This window comes from Mus pahari, chromosome 3 (genome assembly GCF_900095145.1).
Source record: "Mus pahari chromosome 3, PAHARI_EIJ_v1.1, whole genome shotgun sequence".
NCBI lineage: Eukaryota > Metazoa > Chordata > Mammalia > Rodentia > Muridae > Mus > Mus pahari.
In genome coordinates this window covers 38,599,767-38,626,505 of record NC_034592.1, presented here as the reverse complement: position 1 = coordinate 38,626,505, position 26,739 = coordinate 38,599,767, and the positions used below count along the sequence as shown (strand labels likewise).

Genomic DNA, 26,739 nt, shown 5'->3' with positions numbered 1-26,739 from the left:
AAAAAAAAAAAAAAAAAAAAAAAAAAAAGAAATGTTTTTGACATCTTTGACAAAGATATCAAAAACATTTCAGGACCTCTGGAAGAGCAGTAAGTGCTCTTAACCGCTGAGCCATCTGTCCAGCTCCACAGGCTTACTTTTGATTATTCAATGGCATTGGTGCACATAACTGCTTTTGTGTCAATGTCTTGCCGCTTTTGTCACTTGACTTTTGTAACAGAGTTTGAGATCAGGGACTGGCATGCCTCCTTTCTCTCATTGGTTACTTGGGGCCTTCAATGCTTGTGCAAACCTTAGGGTGATTGTTTTGTTTTCATCCTGTGTAGAATGCCAGTGTGATTTTGGTGAAAATTGTGTTGAATCTAGGAGTAGCACAATCATTTTCACAATATACTCTGCTAATCTATGAGCATGAGGTGTCTTTTTGTATTTAAATGTCTTATTTATCTTTGTTGATAAATGTATTCCTAGTTTTTTTTTTTGTAACTACTGTGAATGCTTGCACTTTCTCTCTCTCTCCCTCCCTCCCTCCTTTCTTCCTTCCTTCCCTCCTTCCCTCCCTCCTCCTCCCCCTCCCTCCCTCCTCTCCCTCCCTCTCCTTCCTTTCTTTCTTTCTTTCTTTCTTTCTTTCTTTCTTTCTTTCTTTCTTTCTTTCTTTCTTTCTTTCTTTCTTTCTTCTTAGCCGGTTTGCCATTGGTGTACGGGAAAAGCTGACCTTTAAAAACATTTATGTTTTTAGATAAGGTCTTAACTGCGTAGCCCTGGCTTACGCAGAACCCACTGCACAGAGCAGGCTGGCCCCCAATACACAGGGATCCTCCTTCCCTCTCTCCTGTGTGCTGGGATTAAAGGTGTGTACCATCAGGCTAGGCAAGCTGCTAATGGTTTGTTATCCTGCTGTCTTGCTAAAATCCCTCCTCAGATCAGTGGCTCTCCACTTTCCTAATGCTATGAGTCTTTGATACAGTTCCTCGGGTTGGGGTGACCCCCAACCGTGAAATTATTTTGTTGCTACTTTGTAACTGTACTTTTGATATGGTTATGAATTGTAATATAAATATCTGATATGCGACCCCCAAAGAGATTCCCCCAGGCTGAGAACCGCTGTATCAGATGGGAGAGTTTTCTGGTGGAGTCTTTTGGGTGTTTTTAATAGAGTCATGTCATAAGAAGCTAAGGATACTTTGGCTTTTTCCTTTCATATTTGTACCCTTTTTTTGGTCTTTCTCATGGTCAGCACCTTACTAGAGAGGAATGGAGAGAGTGGGCATCCTTGTTTTGCTCCAGATTTTCTGAGAAAACTTATCCAGTTCTCTGTTTAATATAATGTTGGCTGTAGATTTTTTTTTGCATTTAGCCTCTATATGCAGAGGCATGTTCCTTTTATTCCTGGATTTTTCAGGCCTTTATGCTGAAAGGCTTTCAATACTGATTTGGATGACCATGTGGTTTCTGGCAGTAGTCTACGCATATGCTGTATCACATCCATTGGCTTGTGTATGTTGAAGTAAGGAAACCAACTTGTCTTGCATGATACGTCATCTTAATGCCCTTGACTTTGGTTTGCAAGTCCTTTGTTGAGAAATTTTGCTTGTATGCTCACTAGAGTTGTTGGTCTACAGATTTTTCTTATTTTCTGTGTGTCCCTATTCTGATTTGGTTTCAGGGTGATTCTGGCTTTGTGGAATGGGTTGGTATATATATATATATATACATATTCTGTAGGACCGTTTTGGGCAAATCTCTGTTTGGATCCTCCACATATCACCCTTGGGTGGTCAGGTTCCTGGTTAGTATGGCTCTTTGAGCACTGAAAGCTCATTCACTGTGGTCTCTCTCTCTCTTTTTTTTCCTCCTCTGTCATATTTCTAAAGGTGCCTTTCAATTGTCCATCATCTCAAGCTATTCTAGGAGTATCTTGTGTATTTCCTGTCCCACATTAGGGTTGTCCTTCTTGGTTCTTTTTATTGGAGAACAGAGTTAGAAAGCACTGGATGTGCCATGATCCCTTGATTTTCTGACAGTCCTGTATTAGCTTTGGGTAAACTATGATCCCTTGATTTTCTGACAGTCCTGTATTCACATTGGGTAAACTAAGTCATGGCTAAATTTTATATTTTTACTCATTTTTCCATTTTAGTTTAAAAAATAGATTTTTCTGTTTCTTTTACAAGAATATTGAGACTTTGGCCACTCAAAATCTTTGAAAAGTATATTGTGTGCAGCTCCAAGTATACTGAAATACGGAAGCCCAGATTATTTGAGAAAACTTTTAATTTATTTTTATTACATCTTCTTATTTATTTTGTGTGTTGATGTGTGTATGTGTGTGCACACTTGTGTGTGTATGTGTGTATGTGCATGTGCTACAGCATGAATGCAGAGGTCATAAGACAATAATGTATGTAAGTCAGTTTTCTTTTCCACCTTGAGGGCTCCAGAGATGCAACTCAAGTTGTCATGCTTGGACAAAAGCATCTCTTTTCTAAGCCATGTCTCTAGTCTCAAACTATTGATATGTTAATATGTGTTGCTGTGTTCTATAGCATGAAATCTAGCAGAGAGTTTTGTAGCTCCTACAGAAAGTGGGTTAAAAACGACAGTGCAGCTGATGTATTAGCTGTGTTAGCAGTGCCTTTACTGAGCTCCCACCTATACAATTAGAGATGTGAACTTCTCCAAATTATACATGACAGTTGACTGTAAGTCACATGACAGTCAAGACTTCGATGATAGGAAAAAAATTACAAAGCAAAGAAGACAAGTTTCTTCCATAGAAGGATAAACATAGTTATTTCTCTTTTCATGAATTTGTGTACTATATTGTTTTAAAAGCCCTCCCTTTTTATTAGAGAGTCATGGATGCTGATAAAGACAACATAAAGCAAGCTTGTGACGAGCGCTCAGCAGAGATGGACATTATACGAGGCGAACAGAGCAAGGTAAAAAGGAAAAATAGAAGATACTGACAGATGGCTCATGACCCTTCTTCCTTTTTTTGTTTGTTTTTGTTTTTTCTTTTCTTTTCTTTTCTTTTCTTTTCTTTTCTTTTCTTTTCTTTTCTTTTCTTTTCTTTTCTTTTCTTTTCTTTTCTCCCTTTCCCTTTCCCTTTCCCTTTCCCTTTCTTTCTTTCTTTCTTTCTTTCTTTCTTTCTTTCTTTCTTTCTTTCTTTCTTTCTTTCTTTCTTTCTTTCTTTCTTTCTTTCAAGGAAGACAGTTCATTTTGGCCTTCAGGTCCAGAAGAAGAGTCCATGGTGGGTCGGGGGTCGGGGTAGGGGGTGGGGAACACAGCCAGGACAGAAAGTAGTCGATTAGGAAGCCGAGAGGCCACATCTTCAGTCTCACACAGGAAGCAGAGAGAACAGAAGGGACATGGAGTGAGGCCATGGGGTCTCAAAGCCCACTCTCAGTGATGTGCTTCCCCCAGCATGGCTGTACATCCTTCTCTAACAGAGCAGCCAACTGGAGACCATTGTTCAAATACCTGAGCCCAGGAAAGACATTTCTGATTCAAACTGCTGCATTCCATTTCCTGGCTCCCTTAGGCCTATGGGCATATCATGTTGCAAAGTATATTCAGTCCAGCTTTAAAAGTCTCATATTCTTAAACAGTTTGTTTGTTTTTAAGTGAGGTGCCCTTTCTGTCTTTGTCATTGTAAGTCTATTTGACTTTTCAAATCCTTACATTTGTTGTATTATAAAGGCTTCTCACTGACAGTTGTGTTCCTGTTTCTCTTCTTATCAAAAGTTGCTTCCTTACCTCCTCCTTTGATGGGGCTTATTCCAGGAAGTAAAGTGTGAGCAATATCCAATGATGCCGGAGTGGAAACAAACAGAGGCCCAGGAGCTCAGATCTGTTAGCAAAGCCTATGTTTGGCTTGTCAAAGCAGCTGGCTACTGTCGAGGGTATTTGATCACATTGTGAACTCTATGATGGTGAACTGGAAAAATCTTGTTGTGGTGTGGCTCAGCCCTAGCACATGCCTTTAACCCAAGAGCTAATTGAAGTCAACCCTGGGTCAAGAGGCAGGGTAAACCATCAGCTGACAGGGAGTGAACATAAGTCAACAGAAACAAAGGTCTTTGTGCTGAAGGGTATTTAAGACAGCATGGAGAGGGGCTGGTGAGATGGCTCAGTGGGTAAGAGCACCCAACTGCTCTTCCGAAGGTCCAGAGTTCAAATCCCAGTAACCACATGGTGGCTCACAACCATCCATAACAAGATCTGATGCCCTCTTCTGGAGTGTCTGAAGACAGCTACAGTGTACTTACATATAGTAAATAAATAAATCTTTAAAAAGAAAAAAAAAAGACAGTGTGGAGAAGGAGAAGGGGGTTTTATCTTCTGGGACATCAGTAGAGTAAGAAGGTCAGCTGGGTGCTCGCTCTGCCTCCCTGAGCTAGCTCACCCCAGCATCTGGCTCACGAGTCTCCATTGGTAGAAACTGAAAGGCTGGGATTTTTAAAACTAGCTACAATTGTAATCACGGCTGATAAGACAAACAAACAAACAAAAGACAAAAATAACCTCCTCAAAAACAAAAATATAACTCAGATGACGAAATAAAACCCCAAATCCTGNCTCAGTAATAATCTGTCCCTGATTAGAGTGCAGTTAAGTCATCGTAGAGCTTCAGATGACTTAGGAGTATTTAGCTAAGTCCAGAATGTCTGGGCCTCATTCCTCACCTTAATTATAAAGATCTCTGTATGTATGTGAAAGATATCAGTTTCTCTGTTCATATAATAGAGCTAAGATATCTTAGGAATAGAAGACTCAGCAGGATGTGGAATAAGATGGTAAGCAAATGTACTGTTAATGTGGGCAAATTCATTCTCGAGATGTCCTGAGGCTGCCTAGCAGTGTAAGGAGATCGGCAATTAATTAATTTAGAAAAAGGAGCTAAAGGTGTTTAATTTTTTCCAATTATTTGGTGTTTTTTAGGGATTACTTCATGAAATTATGAGTGAAAACAACAAACTAGACGAGGAGATCAAAAAACTTGAAGCTGAATTGCAATCGGATGCCAGAGAATTCCAAGTACTGTGATTATTTTATATGTATTAATGCTTAATGGACATGCATATGAAACAGTGATTTAGTTAGATTAACTGTACAGCATTATTGCCTCCCACCACCAGTATTTCTTTTGTTTTTGATTTTGAGACCAGACCTGGCGGGCCTTGAACTCATTATGTAGACCGTGCTGGCCTCAAGCTCACAGAGATCTACCTGCCTCTGCTTCCTGTGTACTAGCATTAAGGGGTTGTACCATCCTGTCTGGCTTGGGCCACTCAGTGTATGCAATAGCCTCAAATGGAGAACAACCCAAGTGTTCTTCCATAGTAGAACGAAGTAATAAATTACTGTATAGCTGTACAAGTAAATTCTAAGCCATAATGAGTAAACAGATTGTATTCAATTCTACGCCATAATGACAACAAACGATTGTATGCAACATGGATGACTGTGACAGATATGACATGGATATGTAACATGCATTCCGTATGTTCCCCTTTAAATAAAGCCTGTTCTGAGCAGTACAGTGGTTCACTCCAGAGACAGGTGAGACCCTTGGGAAACCAGGAGGACTTTAGTTGTTCTCTATTGTCTGAGTATTAGCTTCATGTGATTTCTTCATGCACTATACTTGTGATGCATATTTTTTCTTGCTACCTATGGATAACATGATGAATCTTAAAGAAAATTAATAAAATTAAAAAAAAAACAGAGCCTTGCTTATTGTAGATTACGTTTGGATTAAACATTTAGTCTTCTTACTGGTTGTACTTAAGGTGCTGAAGTAGTTTAAATGAATTTCACAGTTTAAAGAGTTTGGCATAATATTGACATAGGGGCACACACCTTTAATCCTAGTACTCAAGAGAGTGAGTCACAGGGGATCACTGTGGGAGACTAGCCTGATGTCCATAGCAAGCCCTAGGCCAGCCAGGGCTATACAGTGAGACCTTGTCTCAGAGCAAACAAGTCAGGAATATATTAATCTCTGCCATTCAAAGTCTCTCCTAAATTTTTCTATGTTTGAATTGTGTATTAAGCTTTTATCTCCATTTCTTGACAAAGCAGGTTGTTACAGCATTGAAACTGTCACTGTTGTTGTTTCTGGGAGTTAGGCTATCCTCTGGCTAGGAGATGGGTGACCAGGTACAAGATTGTTAGGATTTAGTTTCTTCTCTATGTCTGGCCGGATCAAAGGTCCTGGGAATCCTTCCAGCCTAGTGGACCCACTTTACAGAGGACCCAAAGTGGGATATATTCTTGTCTTTCTCTGGAAAATGCTTGGTGTCAGGAGGTTTGAATACTGAGTGTTTCCACATGATTAGTAAACACTGCCTCTCTGCAGGTGTGGGAGACTGTTTGGAAGTCAGCCTCCTGTAACCAGAACCCCACTGATTCCTTGTAAAGGTATAGTCAGCTTTAGAAACCATCCAAAGACTCGTTCACTACTTGCAGCTTCTTTCTTATAACACATTTGATTTCAGTGTGTAAAATAGCCATGGTAGATGTACATCCATGCATACTTACACATTTGTGGATATCAATGATTTTAAACAGGCAGGTATATAACCTTTTATTCTGTGGGTTACAATTCTTGTTGACAATATTTGCTTCATAGTTACATAAATTATGAAAATGGTTGGTGGGTAGATTAGATATGGTAACTTGCCCTTATCAGCAATCTTAGCACTGGAGAGGCTGAGGGAGGAAGAATCCTGAGTTCAGGGATAGCCTGGGCTTTATAAATCCCGCCCTCCCCACCCAAAATCCCAAAACAAACTAAAAAAGTTATTCAAAGATTTGGGGGAAGTTAGAATTTAACTTTGGCAATTTTCATATCATATATATCATACCAGGATATGATATATCAGGAGTCTTTCAAAAAAGTGAAATTATCTGGGTTTTCTATGGGAAAAAAAACCCATAATAATAGAGTTCTTGGCCCTAAATGGAACATCTACATTACCTGTTCCTGGCTCAAGGAATGTTGCTGAAGAGAGTGGAAAAAAATGTAAGAGCCAGAGAATGGGGATATAAGCAGTGAAAAGATGTCTTCTGGATGTGTCATGGCCATCATGAACTTGGAGATGTGGTTACCTGTCTGAGTTTGGGCAGTTAGCAATTCACCACCAATGGGGGAAGGGCCCAAGAGGCCCCACCCGTCCCTGTCCCTGAGTGTATCCTGACTGTTAATCTTTGGTGGGGGCGAGGTGCCATTTCCCTCAGTGGTGTAGCCCCTGATAAATGCCTTGCTCCGGTAAATGACCTTGCGCCCACACTCAGACACAGGGGTCACCATAAGGTCTGAAGGGAAGGAGACTTGCTGGGCTGAAGAAACGATGTCATCGGTAGACAGGAGTGAAATGAGAGAGGGAAGAGGGTGACAGTACATGGCATTACACAAATGAACGAATACAAGAAGCCCCACAGTGTGCATGGCCTGAAGCTTACCTCACTTCCCGTGCTTCTTCAACATGAAACTAAACATAGCTTTTAGCAATTTGCTTCTGAGATTGTGCATTACCAGCACAGTTATATAAAAGGTACTTATTTCCATAGACAGTGGGCACTTTGGAATTGGACACTGTATCATATTGATCAGCTTAAACATTGGTCAGGGAAAGTGAGAGGATTATATGCTTATGATTTCATCTATAAAGTGACATTAAAGGATCAGTATTTGATTACCTCACTGAGAAGTTACACTGGAAGAAGCAATTAGATGCTAAGTAAGACCACAGCCAATATCCCATGAAGCTCTAATGTCAGCAGAGAACAAATCATTGGACGACTAGATCATATTGTCATTGGAAGACTTTAAGTTATTTCTTGCTTTGGTTTTAATCAAACACGTCTGTTTTAATTAGATTAAAGAGAATGTACCAGAAAAAAAGCTTAAATTCACCTCAGTGGAGAATCCTGAGGACGGCTGCCATTTCTCAAATAGCTCCTGTTCGTTTCAAGTGAGCTCACAGATTCTCTATGAGCTGCAGAAAGGCCAAGCGCTCATCACCTTTGAGAAGGAAGAAGGTATGGCTGATCTTAAAAACTTGACCATGTCATTTTCGTAAGCATCCACATCTTCAAAGATCTTCCTTAGAGGTTTGCTGTTAATTTACAGCTTGTGTTTTTGCTGTTTCTTCTTGTCCTCATAGTGGCATTCTGGGGCAGATGTGATAGTCTCAATTTACAGAGAAGGAAATCCACCAAGCATTAGGAGCATTAGATGTGGGTATATTGCCTGTAATATATAATGATTTGTGTGTGTGTGTGTGTGTGTGTGTGTGTGTGTGTATCTATCTGTCTGTCTGTCTATCTATCTATCTATCTATCTATCTATCTATCTATATTTGTATGTGTAATATTATGTATATAGCAATGTGGAGTACTGACAATGTCATATGTGCAGTGATATTAAAGGACACATGTTTATCACACATTCAAAAAGCACTGACTCTGGAAATAAAATATAGGAATTGGAAGAGCCAATGTCAGCCTCTTTCTAGTCCATATGTCTAAATGATAATAAGCATATTAGAACATTATGATAGAGGTGAACCCCGCGCCCGGCAGTCACAAGGATGGAGTTTGTCAAGTGTCTAGGCCACCCGGAGGATTTCTACAACCTGCTGCGATTCCGCATGGAAGGCCAGCGGAATTTCATACCCAAGATGGACCAGGACTCACTCAGCAGCAGCTTGAAGACCTGCTACAAGTATCTCAATCAGACCAGTCACAGCTTTGCCGCGGTTATCCAGGCGCTGGATGGGGACATACGGCATGCTGTGTGTGTGTTTTACTTGGTTCTCTGAGCCCTGGACACAGTGGAGGACAACATGACCTGATGATCAGTGTGGAGAAGAAGATTCCACTGCTGTGTAACTTTCACACTTTCCTCTATGACCCAGAGTGGCGGTTCACCGAGAGCAAGGAGAAGGACCGACAAGTGCTGGAGAACTTCCCCATGATCTCCCTGGAGTTTAGAAATTTGGCTGAGAAATATCAAACAGTGATTGATGACATCTGCCACAGAATTTGTAGAAAAGGATGTGATCTCCAAGTAAGTACTGCCACTACGTTGCTGGGCTGGTTGGAATTGGCCTTTCTCATCTATTCTCTGCCTCAGAGTTTGAAGACCCCATAGTTGATAAAAACATAGAGTGTGCCAACTCAATGGGTCTCTTCCTGCAGAAAGCAAATATCATTCGTGATCATCTGGAAGACCAACAAGAAGGAAGTAAGTTTTGGCCTCAGGAGGTGTGGGGCAGATACATTAAGAAACTGGAAGACTTCACTAAGCCAGAGAATATGGATGTGGCCGTGCAGTGCTTGAATGAACTCATAACCAGCGCCCTACAGCACATCCCCGACGTCATCACCTACCTGTCCTGGCTCCGGAACCAAAGTATGTTTTAACTTCTGTGCTATTCCACAGGTAATGGCCATTGCCACACTGGCTGCCTGCTACAATAACTAGCAGGTATTCAAAGGAGTAGTGAAGATTCGGAAGGGGCAAGCAGTCACCCTCATGATGGATGCCACCAACATGCCTGCTGTCAAAGCTATTATATACCAGTACATAGAAGAGATTTATCACCGGATCCCCAACTCCGACCCATCATCAAGCAAAACCAAGCAGATCATCTCCAACATCAGGACACAGAACCTTCCCAACTGCCAGCTCATCTCCTTAAGCCTCTACTCCCCCATTTACCTGTCATTTATCATGCTCTTGGCTGCCCTGAGCTGGCAGTACCTGAGCACCCTGTCCCAGGTCACAGAAGACTATGTCCAGAGAGAACACTGAATTTGTTTAGCTGGAAGTGGAAGTTCACGTGAAGTGGGTTTTTCCTTTTCCTCCAGCTGGATTTTGACTTCCCTTGTTTTTCCTCCTACTCTATAATCTGAAGAACTGAGTGTGGGACCTTTAGGGTCTGTGCAGAGGAAAGGACACCTTGACCTCAGCAGCCTGGTGCTGGCTGGGACGTGGTTCCTCTGCCTCTTGTAGCCACTGGCAGAGTGCTGACCGCTGCACTTTAGATGGTGTGGCCACATGTGATGGCCACAGGAGCCTAGTGAACCTGGCTAGAATGCTGATTGGATTTATTTAATTTGAAACAGTCTTTGAATACCTATGACAGTAGACAATGAAGCGACTGGTCCTCACCTTTCTCATGAGCTTGACCGTGGAAGTGTTCATCGGTATTGTTTTGCGCGATGCTGCTGAGCTTCTGAGAGTGCTGGCTTGACCTTCTCGCCTGGGGGAGCTTAAGCCCCCATCAGTGCTGTTGGCCACTTGTCCTAAGTGTGTCCTCTGGGAAAGGCTTTTGATGTTGAGATTTTTGTAATAGCATATAATGAATGCACACGGTAACATACTCAAATCCCTTGTAAGGACTGAGTTTGTCCAGTGCAGCTCACCTGAAAGCCCAGAAAGATAGCCTAGTGACCTCGGGACTGGGTCTTCTGTCACCACAACAGAGTGTTGCTGACGGAGGGTAAGGTAAGCAGGCAGTGCAGCCACCTCTCTGCTTCAGCCTGCCACTGTCCTGTGCCCTGCCAGCCTCCTCTATAGTCATTTGCTTTGGTTTGTCTTGAAATCTCAAGACAAAAGATGACAGGAAAACCAGTTCTATATTGGTAGGTTTTTAATAGCAGCATGGTAAGTCGGCTACATCGTCATGATGGCCTCTGACATGCTGTGTATCTGAAAAACCAGTATTTGAGCGGTGGCGAGGCTCTAGGCAACCACGCTAACCTGTATGACAAGATACCTGAGGCCAACTACTTTATCAAGGAAAGAGGTTTATGTTACAGCTTAGGAGGATGAAAGTACAAGATGAGGGGCCCCCATCTTTAGCCCTTGGACAGCCTTGTGAGAAATGACACTACAGTGGTGAGGGGACATGCAGGAGAGAGCACATGACAGGAATCAGGAGTCGAAAATCTGGCAGGCTGACACTTGTACACTGCAACTGTAGCTCAGATTGGCCTGCAAGTCTATGTAGCCTTGAACTTAATGGTGATCCCACTGCCTCAGCCTTCTGAATGTAAGAGTTACAGGCATGAGCCACCCCACTGTTGTCTACCTAGCTTGGTCTCTGGATCCCTAACTCTGGAAGACTAGCATTGAGCCCTTTTGAGAACAGTGCCTCAGCTACCCGTCATTCTGTGAACCAAGCTTCCTGCATAGGACCTTTTGGGGAACACTCAGACCACAGAGACATGCATAGCATATAGTCTGCTCCCCGCTTCAGCTAGCTGGGTATGTTGACTTCATTCCTGAGGTGACTCATCCAGTTCAATGGTCCACTCAACTTTGGAAGCACAGATTCCTTGCTGGATTACTGGGGCATGGAGACTTCACTTCATTGGTCACTTGCTCTCAGCCTTGAACAAATATCACCCCTTGAAACTGAAGGTCTTAATGTTCATCCTTTCTGGAAGCTACCACTCTTACCAGTAATCCCAGCATGTGGTAGGTAGAGGGAGGAGTTGGAATTCCAGATCCTTCTCAGTTGTGGAGGTGGGCCTGGGCTACAAGACACTGTCTCTAACAACAAAACCTGGAGGCTGGAGAGATGGCTCAGCACCTGAGTGATCTTCCAGACGTCCTAAGTTCAATTCCCAGCAACCCCATAGTGACTCACTACCATCTATAATGAGATATGATTCCTTCTGATGTGCATGAAGACAGAGCACTCATAAACTGCATGAATAAAATAAAAAGGGGGGAAAAATTAAAAAAAAAAAAAGGAGGGAGGGCCGACTCTAACCCTCTGAAACGAACTTCTTTCCCTTAGCAAATAAAACAAGGCACCAAGCTCCACTTGAAAAAAAAAAAAAAAGAACATTATGATAATTCTATAAAGAAGTAGAGCTTGGCAGGCATAGTGGTGTACAGCTAATCATAGCACCCAGGAGGCAGAGGCAGACCTGTCTCTGTGAGTTTGGGGCTAGCCTGGCCTACATAATTTCAGGCCAACCAGGGCTACATAGTGAGACCCTATCTCAAATTTTTTTTTTTTTAAAAAAATGAGAAAGTAAAATTTTAGAAGTATAAAAGTATTACTTCTGGTGTTCTATGAGACCTCTCATTTCATAGTTGTATAGTTCTATAAACACAGGACAGCAAAAATACTTGTGTGTATTTTGTTGGCAAGGAAACAGATTTTAAGGATGTTAAAGTGATTGAGTAAATTGGTTAACCAGTAACTAGCCGAGGAATGAGACAGGAATGAAAGCTTTGGATGGGACTGGATGTTGGAAAAAAAACAGGATGGACCCTTGAGAGCTTGGCTCCCTTCTTGAGCACGATTTGGCTTTGAGTGCCAGCTTTGTCCTCTCATGCAGGCATGCTCTTGTTCTTGGTAAGCCTCAGATTTTGATGACAGGCTTTATGATACTCTGACTTCATGAGCTCTTTGTGTATGAAAGTAGAAATGTGCACGGAATGCACACAACCAACCAACACATCCATGTTGGCTGCCATTGCTGCTGCTGTGTGAGGGGTTTTCCAGATAAGGGAACAGAAGCCTAGAGAAGAGCATCCATTGCTGAACTCCAGAGCTGAGAGGGAACTTAAGGGCCTGAGCACTTCCTACTGGACCAACACTCTTGAGGGCAGGCCACTGATATTCTGGTACCGCAAAGCTCCAACATGGGCTCATGTGCTCCTTGGGGCCCTTTTAGGGCCCTTAGAATCTATGATTTTAACCTGTGTCTTTTGGCATCTGGCCAATCACACTGGCCTGGAAATAAATGTTAAAAGGAAGCATATAGTAAGTCAAGACAAACAGAGACGAGGCCTCCACTCAGAGGGTAATTTTGTTCCCCCCTTGGAATCCACAACTGAGGGGAAGCATTGCTGGAAATGGGCAGTCACTGGGATATTACTAGCAGATATAAGGGAGGATATGGAAGCAGGTTTGTGCATGGCAGTCACTGCATGGTAGTCACCTGGGCTTGCTGGGGTTTGGAGTCACTTCAGAAGCAGCCTTGAGGCTGCTTGCTCCCTGGATGTGGTTCTGAAGTCCCAGTGCCAGAAGCAGCTCCAGGGAACAGAAGTAAACAGGAGTTGCTTTGACAACCATAGTCACCAAAGTTGGGCTACCAACGTCCCACTCTGCTGAGTCAGATCACCAGATGTTAGGGGTTTGGGGATAAGGAGAGAATCATCTGAGGATTACTTCAGTGAGGGTTTCTGTTGTCATCTGTTGCCATTAGCAAAGCAAAACAAAACAAAACATCTAAACTCTAGACTCATATTGTGGTCCAGGGAGCCTGAATTCCCACCCGACAGGGTCCTTCCCTTCCGTCTTGTTTCCTCCTCAACCCATGGTGTACTCCCTGGTGTCATAATCACGCTCAACATTAGTAACAGAGGAAGCAAACAGCTCTTATCTTCATGATAAATTAGAGTAACAGGCTCCACCTATCAACAGCTGGAGTGTTATATTAAATTATAGCGCGTAATTAAGAAGAAACACCCAACCACATACATTTTAAACGAGTATGGCGTTGTTCATAGAACGTCCCCTAGCTTTGGTGTAGTTATATTACAGAGCTTCTCTGGTCTGTGTGAAGAAATGAGTCTGCTGTGTGCTGGGTACCATGGGGATCTCAATGTTTTAAAGAATGTTTGTGGAAAAATAAAAGCAAAGTAATGTATTTTATTTTATTTTTTTGGGAAAGACAGAGACTAAAAAGATCATTCTCTTTGTTGCTAGCAATGTATGAGCATGACATAGAATAAAGTAAGATAAAACTGATTCTCAAAATGATGCTGGCCACAAGAGTACTTATAGCAGTTAATAGTGTTTTCTTCTCCTAGAGGTCCCAAGTTCAGTTTCCAGCACCAGCATCAGGTGGCACACACACACACACACACACACACACACACACACACACACACACAAATGTAATAAAACAAAATCGAAGAGAATGTAAAAGAAATAACTTGCCCTTGAATAAAAAGCATGCAGTTTTCTCAGGAAATCATGACCGAACACTTCTAAAATTATGTTTCAGTTGCACAGAACGTGATATCGATGGGGAACCATGTCGTGCAGATGGAGGGCGCCTCGGTGAAGGTCTCTGCTCATCCAGTCCCACTAAACACAGGCGTCAGATTCCAGGTGAGACTGACCTTAAAGCTCTGGCCGTTCTGTTGGACCAAGGCATTTTTTTTTTTTTTTTAAATCTGTACTTGTGACTCTGAAATGCTTTCCCAGGTTCATGTGGACATTTCTAAAATGAAGATCAATGTTACGGGAATTCCCGATGAGCTGTCTGAGGAGCAGACAAGGGACAAGCTGGAGCTGAGCTTCTGTAAGTCCAGGAATGGCGGCGGCGAAGTGGAAAGCGTGGACTATGACAGGAAGTCCAGAAGCGCAGTCATCACGTTTGTGGAAGCTGGCGGTACGCAAACACCTCGCGGCCCCTTGTGGTATTCCTGCCTGCAAACACCTTGCCACCCATTGCAGTATCCCTGCCCGTTTGTATATTTGAAATGCACTAGCCTGATAACGGGGGAAGTTTCCTGGTTTTGAACACTCTTTAAAAGTTTTTATTTTCTTAGATTTATTTATTTACGTAATGTGCATGCGTATGTGTGTGGATGCTGGTGGCCCTGCCGTGGCACCAGTGTAGAAGCTAGAGGAGAGCTTGCACCGATTGGTTCTTCTCTTCTACTGTGAGGATTCTGACGCTTGGTCTTGCTGGCCCTGTTGGGGTATATATATATATATATATATATCACAGTCCAGGAAACAATTTCCTAAATGCCCCTGAGCGTTTTACAATTACAAATAACAACTGTGTGAATTGTAATACGTGAGATCACGTGTCAGGCAGGACAGTGGATGCATGTGTATCTTCTTTTTTTTTTTTTTTTTTTCTTTTTTTTAATCATCACGATTCCTTCTCATCATAACTCTGGCATAGGTGATACATTCGTGTCACTGACAGGAGGCAGAAGGCTAGAGAAGATAAGCAACATCTCTAAAATCGCACAGTGGTGTGGCATGGAGCAGTTTTGGCAGATACATGGTGCACAGCTCTTCTGATCTCACTATTATAGTTCTAAGGACTTTTCTGAATTTACAAATAATAGAAATCCTGCTATGTATTAAAATATGAATTAATTAGGTTATTTTTATCCTGATAAACTAATGTGGTTTTTTTTAAAATGTGTTTTATTCTTCTTTCATATATTACATCCTGTCCACAGTTTCTCTTCTCTTCCTGTCACTTTTCCCAGTCTCTCCCCCCACCTCCCCTTTCCCCCCAGGTCAACTCCTCCTCTGATTCCCTTAAAAAAAAAAAAAAAGAACAGACCACCCAGGGATATCCCCTGAACAGCATGGCCTAATAAGACACGATAAGACTAGGCACAAACACCCAGCAGGTGGTAAGAAGGATCCCAAGAACAGGCAGAAGAATCAGAGACAGTCCCACCTTCATTGTTGGGAGTCCCACAAGAACATCAAGTTACAGTCTTAAGGTATATGCAGAAGATCTAGCTCAAACCCATACAGGGTCTGTGTTTGCCATTTCCGTTTCTTTCTTTCTTTTTTTTTTTTTTTTTTAAAGATTTATTTATTTATTATATGTAAGTACACTGTAGCTGTCTTCAGACACTCCAGAAGAGGGTGTCAGATCTTGTTATGGATGGTTATGAGCCACCATGTGGTTGCTGGGATTTGAACTCCGGACCTTCGGAAGGGCAGTTGGGTGCTCTTACCCACTGAGCCATCTCACCAGCCCTATCATTTCCATTTCTAAGAGTCACTTTGAACCCTGCATGGTTGATTCTGTGGGCTGTGTTCTCGCTGTGTCCTCCACCCCCTGAATTCTATAATTCTTCCTTCCTCGTCTTCTGTGGAGTTCCCCTGGCTGACCTAGCACTCAGCTATGAACACTATCTGCTCCCATTGGTCCATTGGTTGCTGGATGACACTTCTCTGATGACAGTTGGGCTAGACATCTATGATCTATGAGTACAGCAGAATATCATTAGGAACCGTTTCATTGACTTTTTTTTTTTTCCAGTCATGTTTGATTCTGTCCTGGGTCTCTGGGTTGTCCTGCTTCTGATTCCTGGTCCTCCAGTCAGTGTCGGGTGTGGGCTTCTTCTCATGGTATGGGATGCAAGTTGAAGCCATCCTGGGTTGGCCATGCCCACAGGTTCTGCACCACCATGACCCCTGAATGTCTTCCAGGCAGGAGAGGTTGTGGGACAAAGGTTTTGTGGCTCGGTTGATGTCCCAGTCCCACTGCTAGGAACCTTGTCTGTTTCTAGAAGATAACCGACTCAGGCTCTGTATCGCCCATAACTAGGAGACTTCACTAGGGCCACTCTCTAGACTCCAGTGAGTTTCTACTGCACTAGGTTTCCACATCACCCCATAATGCCCCCTTCTTTCTAGTTGTCTCTTCTAGTACTTCTTCCCTTTGTCTTTCCCACATTCTGTCTGAGCCTTCCAATTCCCATCTCCACTTGCCTCAAGTCCTCCTGCAAAACTGTATTCTAATTCCCCTTTCCAGAAAGATCTGCTTGGTTTTTTTCTTGAACTTCCTTGTTACTTAGCATTTGGTTCTGCAGGTTGTAGCATGATTGTCCTTTACGTCACTTACAAGTGAGTACATACTGTGTTTGTCTTTCTGGATCTGGGTTACCTCACTCAGGATGATTTTTTTTTTCTAGTTCTACCCATTTGCATACAAATTTCATGATGTCAAAACAAAACAAAACACAGCTGAGTAATACTCTATCGTATAAATGTACCACAGATTCTTCATCCATTTTTTTTGGTTGAGGGACATCTAGGTTGTTTCCAGTTTCTAGCTATTATGAACAAAGCTGCAAAGAACACGGTTGAGCAAGTGTCCTTGCAATAGGATGGAACATCTTTTGTGTATATGCCTGAGTGTGGTAAAGCTGGGTCATGAGGCAGATCAATTCTCAATTTACTGAGGAACTGCCATATTGATTTCTGTAGTGGGTATACTACTAGTTTGCACTTTGACCAGCAATGGAGGAGTGTTTCCCTTCTCCACATCCTTGCCATCATAAGCTGTGACATGTGCTATTGATCTTAGCCATTCTGACAGGTGTAAGACAGAATTTCAAAGTTGTTTTAATCTACAGTTCCCTGTTGGCTAAGGGTGCTGAACAGTTTCCTTGAGTGTTGCTCAGCCATTTGAGATTCCTCTGTTGAGAATTCTCTGTTTAGAACTGTATCTCATTTTTAAGTTGGGTTATTTTGACTTGTTGATGGGTAGTCTCTTGAGATCTTTATATATTTTGGATAGTAGCCCTCTGTTGGATGTGGGATTGGTGAAAATCTTTTCCCATTCTGTAGGCTGGCATTTTGCCCTATTGACAGTTTCCCCTGACTTACAGAAGCTTTTAAGTTCCATGAGGTCCCATGTATTGATTGTTGTTCTTAGTATCTTTGCTGTCTATTTAGGAAGCTGTCTCCTGTGCCAGTGTGTTCAAGGCTAGCTCCCACTTTCTCTTCTATTTCTTTCTTTTTGTTTACTGTATCTGGTTTTATGTTGAGGTCTTGGGCTTGAGTTTTGTGGAGGGTGATAAATATGAATCTATTTGCCTTCAATATTCTGACATCTAGTTAGACTAGCACCATTTGTTGAAGATTTTTTTCTTTTTTTTCCATTGTGTATTTCTGGCTTCTTTATCAAAACTCGGGCGTCCATAGGTATATGAGTCATTGATTTGATTCCTCTGATTGACCTGTATGTTTTTATGCAAATGCCATGAAGTTTTTATTACTATAGCTCTGTAGTACAGCTTGAAATTAGGGGTGGTGATACTTCTGGGTGCTCTTTTATTTTACAGGATTCTTTTGGCGATCCTGGGTTTTTGTTTTTCCATATGAAATTGAGTGTTAGCCGGGCGTGGTGGCGCACGCCTTTAATCCCAGCACTCGGGAGGCAGAGGCAGGCGGATTTCTGAGTTCGAGGCCAGCCTGGTCTACAGAGTGAGTTCCAGGACAGCCAAGGCTACACAGAGAAACCCTGTCTCGAAAAACCATAAAAAAAAAAAAAAAAGAAATTGAGTGTTGTCTTTTCAAGGTCTATAAAGAATTGTGTTGGAATTTTGATGGGGATTGCGTTGAATCTGTAGATTGCTTTTGGTAGTTTGGCCATTTTTACTTTGTTAATCCTACTGACCCATGAGCATGGGAGATCTTGATGTTTTTATCATACATGTCTTTCACTTACTTTGTTAGCGTTATCCCAAGACATTTCATATTGTTTATGTCTATTGTGAAGGGTGTTGTTTCACTGATTTCTTTCTCAGTCCATTTGTCATTTGTATATAGGAGGGCTACTGGTTTTTTTGAGTTAATCTCATAAACAGTCACTTCACTAAAGGTGTTTATTGGTTGTAGGAGTTCCCTGATATATTTTTTGGGGTTGTTTGTGTATACTATCCTATGATTCACAAATAATGATACTTTAATATCTTCCTTTCCAACTTTTGTCCCCTTGATCTTCTTCAACTGTGTTATTGCATCCACTAGGACTTAAAGTACTATATTGAATAGATATGGAGAGGTGTGAATAGCCTTCTACCAGACTTCCAAAGAAGAGCTAACATCAATACTTTACAAATTATTCTACAAAATAGAAACAGACAGAACATTGCCAAATTCATTTGAGACTACAGTCACCCTGATACTTGACCTGCCCAAAGAGTAAACAAAGAGAATGACAGACCAATCTCCCTCATGAACATTGTATTAGTCAGGGTTCTCTAGAGTCACAGAACTTATGGATAGTCTCTGTATAGTAAAGGAATTTATTGATGACTTACAGTCTGTAGTCCAATTCCCAACAATGATCTGTAGCAGCTGTGAATGGAAGTCTAAGGATCTAGCAGTTGCTCAGTCCCACATGGCAATCAGGCAAAGAGAGAGAGAGAGAGAGAGAGAGAGAGAGAGAGAGAGAGAGAGAGAGAGAGAGAGAGACTCCCTTCTTCCAGTGTGTGTCACCACACCTTTAATCCCAGATGACCTTGAACTCGGAGATCTCCCTGTCTTAATTTTATGGAATCCATAGCCACTATGCCTCAAGATCTCCATACCAAGATCCAGGTCAGAAACTTCTATCTCCCAGCCTCCAGATTAGGGTCACTGGTGAGCCTTCCAATTCTGGATTGTAGTTCATTCCAGATATAGTCAAGTTGACAACCAGGAATAGTCACTACAAACATAGATGTAAAAATACTCAATGAAATACTTGTAAATGGAATCCAAGACCACATCAAGATCATCTATCATGAAAATCTGTCATTGTAGTCCTTTCTTCTGTTCCCTGTTTTCATAAAATTCATTTGACTTTTTCTCCATTTAACTTGACATTGGCTATTGGCTTGCTGTATTTTTTATTTTTTTTATTTTTTATGTTTAGGTATGTGCCTTGCATCCTTAATTTCTCCAAGACTTTCATCATGAAGGGGCAATAGATTTTGTGTATGAGGGTGGGTTTCTTTCCCTTTGTTTATATGGTGGATTACATTGACAGATTTTCATGGTGGAGATTTTGATGTGTTCTTGGATTCAGTTTATGAGTATTTTTGCATCATGGTCATGAGGAAAATTGGTCTATAGTTCTATTTCTTTGTTGAATCTTTGGGTAGTTTGGATAACAGGGTTACTGAAGTCTCATAAAATGAATTTGGCAAATTTCCTTCTGTTTCTATTTTGTGGAGTAATATGTAGAGTATTAATGTTAGCTCTTTGGAAGTCTGGTAGAATTCTCCACTAAAACCGTCTGGCCCCGGACTTTTTATGGTTGAGAGATTGTTAATGACTGCTTCTATTTCCTTAGGGGTTATAGACCTATTTAAACCATTTATGTACTCTTGAATTAACTTTGCTAAATGGTATTTATCAAGAAAATTATCTATTTCTTTTAATTTTCCAATTTTGTGAAATACAGGCTTTTGAAGTATGACCTAATGAGTCTTTGGAATGTTTTTTGGTGTCTCTTGTTATGTGCCCCCCTTTTGTTTCTGATTTTGTTAATTTGGATATTATGTCTATGCCTTCTAGACAGTTTAGGTAAGGGTTTGTCTATCTTATTGATTTTTCTCAAAGAACTAACTCATTGTTTCACTGATTCTTTGTATTGTTCTCTTTGTTTCTCTTTTACTGATTTCAGCCCTCAGTTTGATTATTTCCTGCCATAGACTTCTCTTGGATGAGCTTGCTCTACTTGGTTTCAGAGCTTTCAGGTGTGCTGTTAAGTTGCTAGTATGAGATCTCTTCAATTTCTTTATGTAGGCATATAGTGATAAGAATTTTCTTCTTATCACTATTGTATTCCACAAGTTTGGGTATGTTGTTCCTTTATTTTCATTGAATTCTAGAATGTCTTTAATTTCCTTAATTCTGCATTTACTTCTTTAATCCCTTAACCCAGCAGTTATTCAATAGAGAGTTGTTCAGTTTTCATGAGTTTGTGGACTTTCTGTTGTTTCTGTTGTTGTGGAAATCCAGCTTTAATCTGTGGTGGTCAGGTAGGATGCAGGGGGTTATTCAAATATTATTTTTTATTTATTATTATTATTATTATTATTATTTTTGAGACAGAGTTTCTCTGTGTAGCCCTGGGTGTCCTGGAACTCACTCTGTAGACCAGGCTGGCCTCGAACTCAGAAATCCACCTTCTTCTACCTCCCGAGTGCTGGAATATTGTATCTGTTGTTTATTGACTAAGTATGTGGTCAGTTTTGGAGATGGTTCTGTGAGGTGTTGAGAGGAAGGTATGTTGTTCTTTTGTGTTTGAGTGAAATGTTCTGTAGATATATGTTAGGACCATTTAAATCATAATGTCTGTTAGTTCCAGTATATATTTTTGTTGTTGTTGTTGTTTAGTTTTTGTCTAGATGACCTGCCCATTGGTGAGAGTAGGGTATTGTCGTCTCCCACTATCAATGTGTGGTTTAAGCTTTAGTAGTGTTTTCTTTACAAATCTGGGTGCCCTTGCATCTGGGACATAGATGTTAAGAACTGAAAAGTCATCTTGGTGAATCTCTCCTTTTATGGGCATGAAGTGTCCTTTTAATTTTGTTTGATATCTATTTTGTTAGATATTAGAATGGCCATACCAGTTTTTTGGAAATGGCCACAACATTTGCATAGAAAACCTTTTTTCCAACCCTTTACTCTGAGGTAATGTTTATCTTTGATATTGAGGTGTGTTTCTTGTATGCACCCAGAGGATGGATCCTTTTTTTTTTTTTTTTTTTTTTTTTCCGAGGCAGGGTTTCTCTGTGTAGCCCTGGGTGTCCTAGAACTCACTCTGTAGACCAGGCTGGCCTCGAACTCAGAAATCCACCTGTCTCTGCCTCCCAAGTGCTGGGAATAAAGGCGTGTGCCACCACTACTTGGCATTTTTTTTAGATTTAACATTTTCTTTGACAGATGTATCAATTTCTTCCATTGCATTTTCAATGCCTTAGATTCTCTCTTCCATCTCCTGTATTCTGTTGTTGATGCTTCCAACTACAGTTTCTGCTTGCTTATTCAGAATTTTCTGTCTCCTGTATTCCCTTAGTCTGTGTTTCTTAATGCTTCAATTTCCATTTTTAGGTCTTGAATAGTTTTATCATTTTCTTCATCTGTTTTTCTGTTTGTTTGTTTGTTTTTCTTGGATTCCTTTAAGGACTTTATTTGTTTCCTCCAATTGTTTGTGTTTTCCTGGCTTTTTAAAAAAAATTTTAATTTTTTTTTTTTGAGGGGTTTATTCACTTCCTCCAAATGTTTGTGTTTTCCTGGATTTCTTAAGGGATTTGTTCATTTTCCTCATCAAGTACCTCTATCATCTTTATAGAGTTGGTTTTTAAGGCCTTTTTCTTGTGCTTAGGTTATGTGGGAATAGTCAGGTTTGCTAACTGGGATAATTGGGCTCTGGTGGTGCCATATTGCACTGACTATTGTTGATTGTGTTTTGCTGGCCTCTGGGCACCTGGGTTTGAGGCAATTATAGATTTAGGTACCAATTTCTGAGTTTGTTTTTGTTGGATAGGTGTTTTGTGGGGGTCAGTAGACTATGCCAGGAAACTTGGTAAGGTTGAGTGGGTTCAGAGACCCCACCACATAGATACCACCTGAAACAGTAGGCAGCTCCCTGCTCCCTACCAGATTCCCCCCCACATCCTGAACAGAGCTCTGAACTGAGTTCTCCATGCTTGTGAGGAATCTAGTGACCCTGAGGGTTTAGCCAATAAGCTTTCCTTCCAAGACATTCCTTCATGCAAAAGGTATTTAATCTCTGGTTCTCCCTAAGGAGGTGGTATGTATCCATTTTCCACGATGAACAATCAATACACAGTTTGGAACCAAGGACTGTCTCTTTCATCAAGAACTGCTGTGGGGAGCATGGAGGAAGCCTTTGTCTACAGAACTGCATTGTCTAAATCTCCTGCAGAAGGCCCCTTCTGTTCTCCCAGACAATAGCTGCAAAGTTAAGGATAATCACTGATGAGCAAAGCCTGAATTCCCCATCCCCCAACCCCCAGCCTGGGGCTCCTCAGCCAGTGGACCCAACCCTGTTTCCAACTCCCCTATATCTAGCTGTGTCTGGATGTCCAGGAGTTTGGGAGCCCCTGGTCTTAGGCTCCTCATTCCAGGCCTGTGGACTCCCTACCTTCCGTTCCAACTCAACCATTTCCAGCAGTGACTGGACGCTTGGGAGTCAGGGAATCCCACCTTTGGCCTCCCACCCCCTTGTGTGGTATATTGGCGCGGGGTAAATGCAGTCTGGCATCTCTGCATTTCATCCACCCAGCAGCATTCTTATACTGTAGCATTGGGGCAAAAGGGAAACCACATTTTCCCTCTGGGTTTCTCTTTCATCTCTGGTCTTCTGGTCTTCTGGCCTAAGTGGCCTGGAGTTCCGGTGGCCAGTGAGTCCTCTGATTCAGTAAAGTACCTCTGCTGGGTACTGGGTGCCGCATGGCCTCTGTGGTTCTAGACACCAGCATGGCCTCTAGTAGAGTAGGAGGTTTCAGCTGGATTTCAGATGGAGATGGGGGGGGGGGGACTGTTGAGGGGAGGTTGGGCAGGCTCTGTATAAGTGTTGAGAGTCTTTGGGGTTCTTAGAGTCTTACCTGGGGTTCTGGGTACGAGAATGGCTTCTGGTAGAGCAGGGCAAAGATACTATGTGTTTTAAAAAAGAAATTGTAATAATGACAGTGAAGTATTAAGTAAGTATCGCCTCAAAATTCCCTTACCTCTGGTGGATGAGTAGTTCTGGTGAGTAGCAGATACTTCCAGATCTTTCTATGGTCATATGCAAGTCCACCACTATGCATTTTTTTTGACCCGAGTCTTTGAGTAATGGTTATGAATTCGCCATGGGTGTGTCATAATGAAAAAGTCTAAATCTGTAAGTTTCATTTATCTGTTTTATGTTAGTTGCTCCGACCCTTACATTTAGAAACAACCCGGAGAAACTCAGCTATAAATCACAGTATAATTTGACGCCCTGTTAGCTTGGAAGCACATTATTCTCTCCTCTGGGGAGTCCTTCCTAGAAGTGGTATCTAGCCAATGTGACAGTTTTAGGTAATTCTGAAAGAGCATAAAGTTTTCTGAAGGTACATAGTCTGGTCACTGCATAACTAGTGTCTTATGGCCTGACCAGAACTACGTGCTATAACCAACTGCGTTTCTCAAGACAGCCAAAGCTGCTCGGGTTACAACCAGTACAGTTGGGGCTGAGGCAGGTCTGTTCATCTGAGGATCTTCTCTCCTTCCTCTCTCCTCTGCTCCTGTCTCCCCTTACCACCCCAAACACTTTCATTGCACTATGTAGTGGTCTCAAGATGGCTCAGCCAGTGGGTGTCTGCTGTCAGGCCTGTCAACCTGCGATCAATGTCTGGAATCCACAGGGTAGATGGAGGGAGCCAATTCCTACTTGTTCTCTGACTTCTTGTACACCACGGCATGTATACACACATGTGCATACGAGTGCACACAAAGTTAACTGGAAAAAAAAATGTGTACAGATTAGTGGCATTAAATAAAAGCATTCACAACATTGTGCAGCTAACACTATTATCCGTCTTCAGAGCATTTTATCATCTTAAGCGGAAACTCTACCTATTAAGCAGTTATTCCTTTCCAGTTCCTCTTTCAGTCCTTGGTATCCCCCTATATTTTTGTCTCTACAAATTTTCCTCTTTTATGCACTTCATAAAATGGATTCATGCAACATTTGTCCCTTTCATATTTGGCTGCTCAAGACAGAAGGTTCAGCTTTCTTGGTGTGCAGTCTTGTATTCTTCAGGCTTGTTACTGTGAAGTCTTCAATGTGGACTATAGAGTTTCTCAGAAATGAACTGCTCACCTCAGTGGTTATTTTGATAGTATTCCTTTGGAGGGAAGGACGTTTTAACTATGATTAAAACTGTTTACGATATTAAAGCAAAATACCTTTGTTTGTTTGTTTGTTTACTTTCAGTTGCTGACAAGATTTTGAAAAAGAAAACCTATCCTCTCTACATGAATCAGAAGTGCTATAGCGTTGCTGTCTCTCCATTTATAGAACGACACTTGAAAAAGTACCAGGTAGAATGGTTTCCCTTCCCTCGGCTTGATGGCGCAGTACTGCACCTCACCCTACACAGACCGTAGAATGAACAGTATGTGATGTGCATCTTATCACTGAGGGCTGTCAGAGCCCTTTCTTCACTTCAGCTTTGCCCGGTTGGCGATAAACACAGCGGGTTTGTGTTTATAAACCATATATTAGTGCAAAGCTGTGCCTTATTTAAAACCTGATGCCAGGCCTGGTGGTGCCTTCCTGGAATCCCAGCTCTCTGGGAGGCTGAGGCAGGAAGATCTCAAGTTCAGTGCCAACTTGGGCTGAGTTAAAGAATTCAAAGATGACCACAACCTTAAGATCCTGTTTCAAAATAAGTAGAAAAAGGGCATGGTGTGGGGGGTTGGGCTCAGCGGTAGAGTACCTTCCCAGCATGTACAACCCCCTAGCCTCTATCCCAGGATAAAAACAACAAAGACTCCCACACCCCCAGAACTCCTGAACTCAGTCAGATGATATGATTAATCCTTAGTTTATAAACAGAGACCTACCTAGCAGTATTTTTTCATGTATCTGTCAATCACTGGGCTTCAGACAATATTTTGCTTAACGACATTCAACTCGTCTTATTCTAAACCTGCTCCCAGTTCCTATTCCTCCTCAGATACTGGATGGCAATATCTATCTACTTATTTTTTCTACCTACTTTCTGAAAACTATAACACACAACCACCCCACATACATTTTGGCGGGGAGTCCTGAACACTGAATCCAGGCCTTCGTGGAAGCACTTTTTGTAACCAGTCTACCATTTCCCTTTCACCCACTTTTTTTTTTTTCTTTGAGTCAGGATTGCCATGTAACTTAACCTCAAATTTATCATCCTACTGCCTCCCTTCCAGAGTTCTTCAATGACAGGCATGTGTCATCCCACCTGCTGACAACCCGTATCTTAGTTTGTATTTTTAAATCCTCCAGCATATCTGATCCTTGGCATTGCCAATCAGTCACATCTCTGACTTCCCGTGGACTGCTCATCTGGTCCTTGGTGTTGTCTATCACATCTCTGACTGTCCGCCGACTGCTCTTTCTGTCCTTTTAGATGCTCTCCTCCCTTTGTTGTCAAGAGTACCACAGAGTCATCTTTCTCAATCTCAAGTCTCCTTCTGGCATTCTCTTGCTTGAACACATCCCTTCAGCTGCCATAATAATTTAGCTCTTTCAGAAGCTGATTTTTTTTTTTCTTCCTTAGGTGTTTTCAGCTGTGTCCAAGAAGACAGTGCTTCTGACCGGGTTAGAAGGCGTTCGTATAGACGAGGAGAATGGGGAGGACTTACTCAACATCCACTTCCAACGGAAGAATAACGGAGGGGGAGAAGTGGAGGTGGTCAGGTGTTCTCTAGATCAGCCCTTCGCAGCATTTTTTGAAGAAGAGGCCAGAGAAACCATATGAAACTTAAAGCCTTGAACTAAAATCACTGCCAACATTTACAAAATATTGTTTCCCATAAAACCAAAAAAATTAATTTGTCAGTGTCTTCTTATTCTTTGATGCAAAATCTATTCCTGACTCTTAAAATTCTTCTTTGTTTGAGCTCTGTTGTGTGTTTACAAATTCATGAGGGGCCTGTGTGGGAAGAGTTTGTTTTTCCTAATCTTTGGGCATGGACTCTCAGTCAACACTCAGCCCCCTCGGATGTCCCCTGCTCCTGCTGTCTGTCTCTGTCATAATCATATGAGCCAATTCCATTTTGGTCCTTTGCCCAGCAATATGTAGATCTGATGCACAATATCTTCCAAAAGAACTCCACTTCAAATTAGCAGTCTGTAGATTTAGAAGGACTTAACCAGATTCAAGGGGCTGTTCCACTTTGCATAGCCTTTCAAAACTCAGAGCTAGGTAGCTGTTTTCTACTTTACTCAGAGTGCCAAGCACCTACTGACTCCCTAAACACACCCTGTAAAGGCCAGCATTGCCTTTCTTTTACATTTTTCCTGTTTCTTGACTTCTTCTTCTTCTTCTTCTTCTTCTTCTTCTTCTTCTTCTTCTTCTTCTTCTTCTTCTTCTTCTTCTTCTTCTTCTTCTTCTTCTTCTTTTCTCCTCCTCCTCCTCCTTTTCCTCCTCCTCCTCCTTCTTTG

The 26,739-nt window shown here is 41.8% G+C and overlaps 1 protein-coding gene and 1 pseudogene across 2 annotated transcripts in view; both read left to right on the top strand.

Annotated features, from left to right (window-relative positions):
* Positions 1–26,541, top strand: part of Nmi (N-myc and STAT interactor) — a 38,042-nt gene extending 11,501 nt beyond the window's left edge. Inside the window, exons 2-8 of one of the 2 annotated variants that reach the window (XM_021193762.2) lie at positions 2,853–2,942; positions 4,945–5,040; positions 7,887–8,049; positions 14,050–14,156; positions 14,253–14,439; positions 24,520–24,626; positions 25,853–26,541. In XM_021193762.2, coding sequence (XP_021049421.1) covers positions 2,859–2,942; positions 4,945–5,040; positions 7,887–8,049; positions 14,050–14,156; positions 14,253–14,439; positions 24,520–24,626; positions 25,853–26,053 — 945 coding nt within the window. In that variant the 5' untranslated portion in view covers positions 2,853–2,858 and the 3' untranslated portion in view covers positions 26,054–26,541. The remainder of the gene's footprint in view (positions 1–2,852; positions 2,943–4,944; positions 5,041–7,886; positions 8,050–14,049; positions 14,157–14,252; positions 14,440–24,519; positions 24,627–25,852) is intronic. The other variant, XM_021193763.1, reaches the window with a different exon arrangement.
* LOC110318597 lies at positions 8,601–9,919 on the top strand (annotated as a pseudogene).
* Positions 26,542–26,739: the final 198 nt, after the last annotated feature.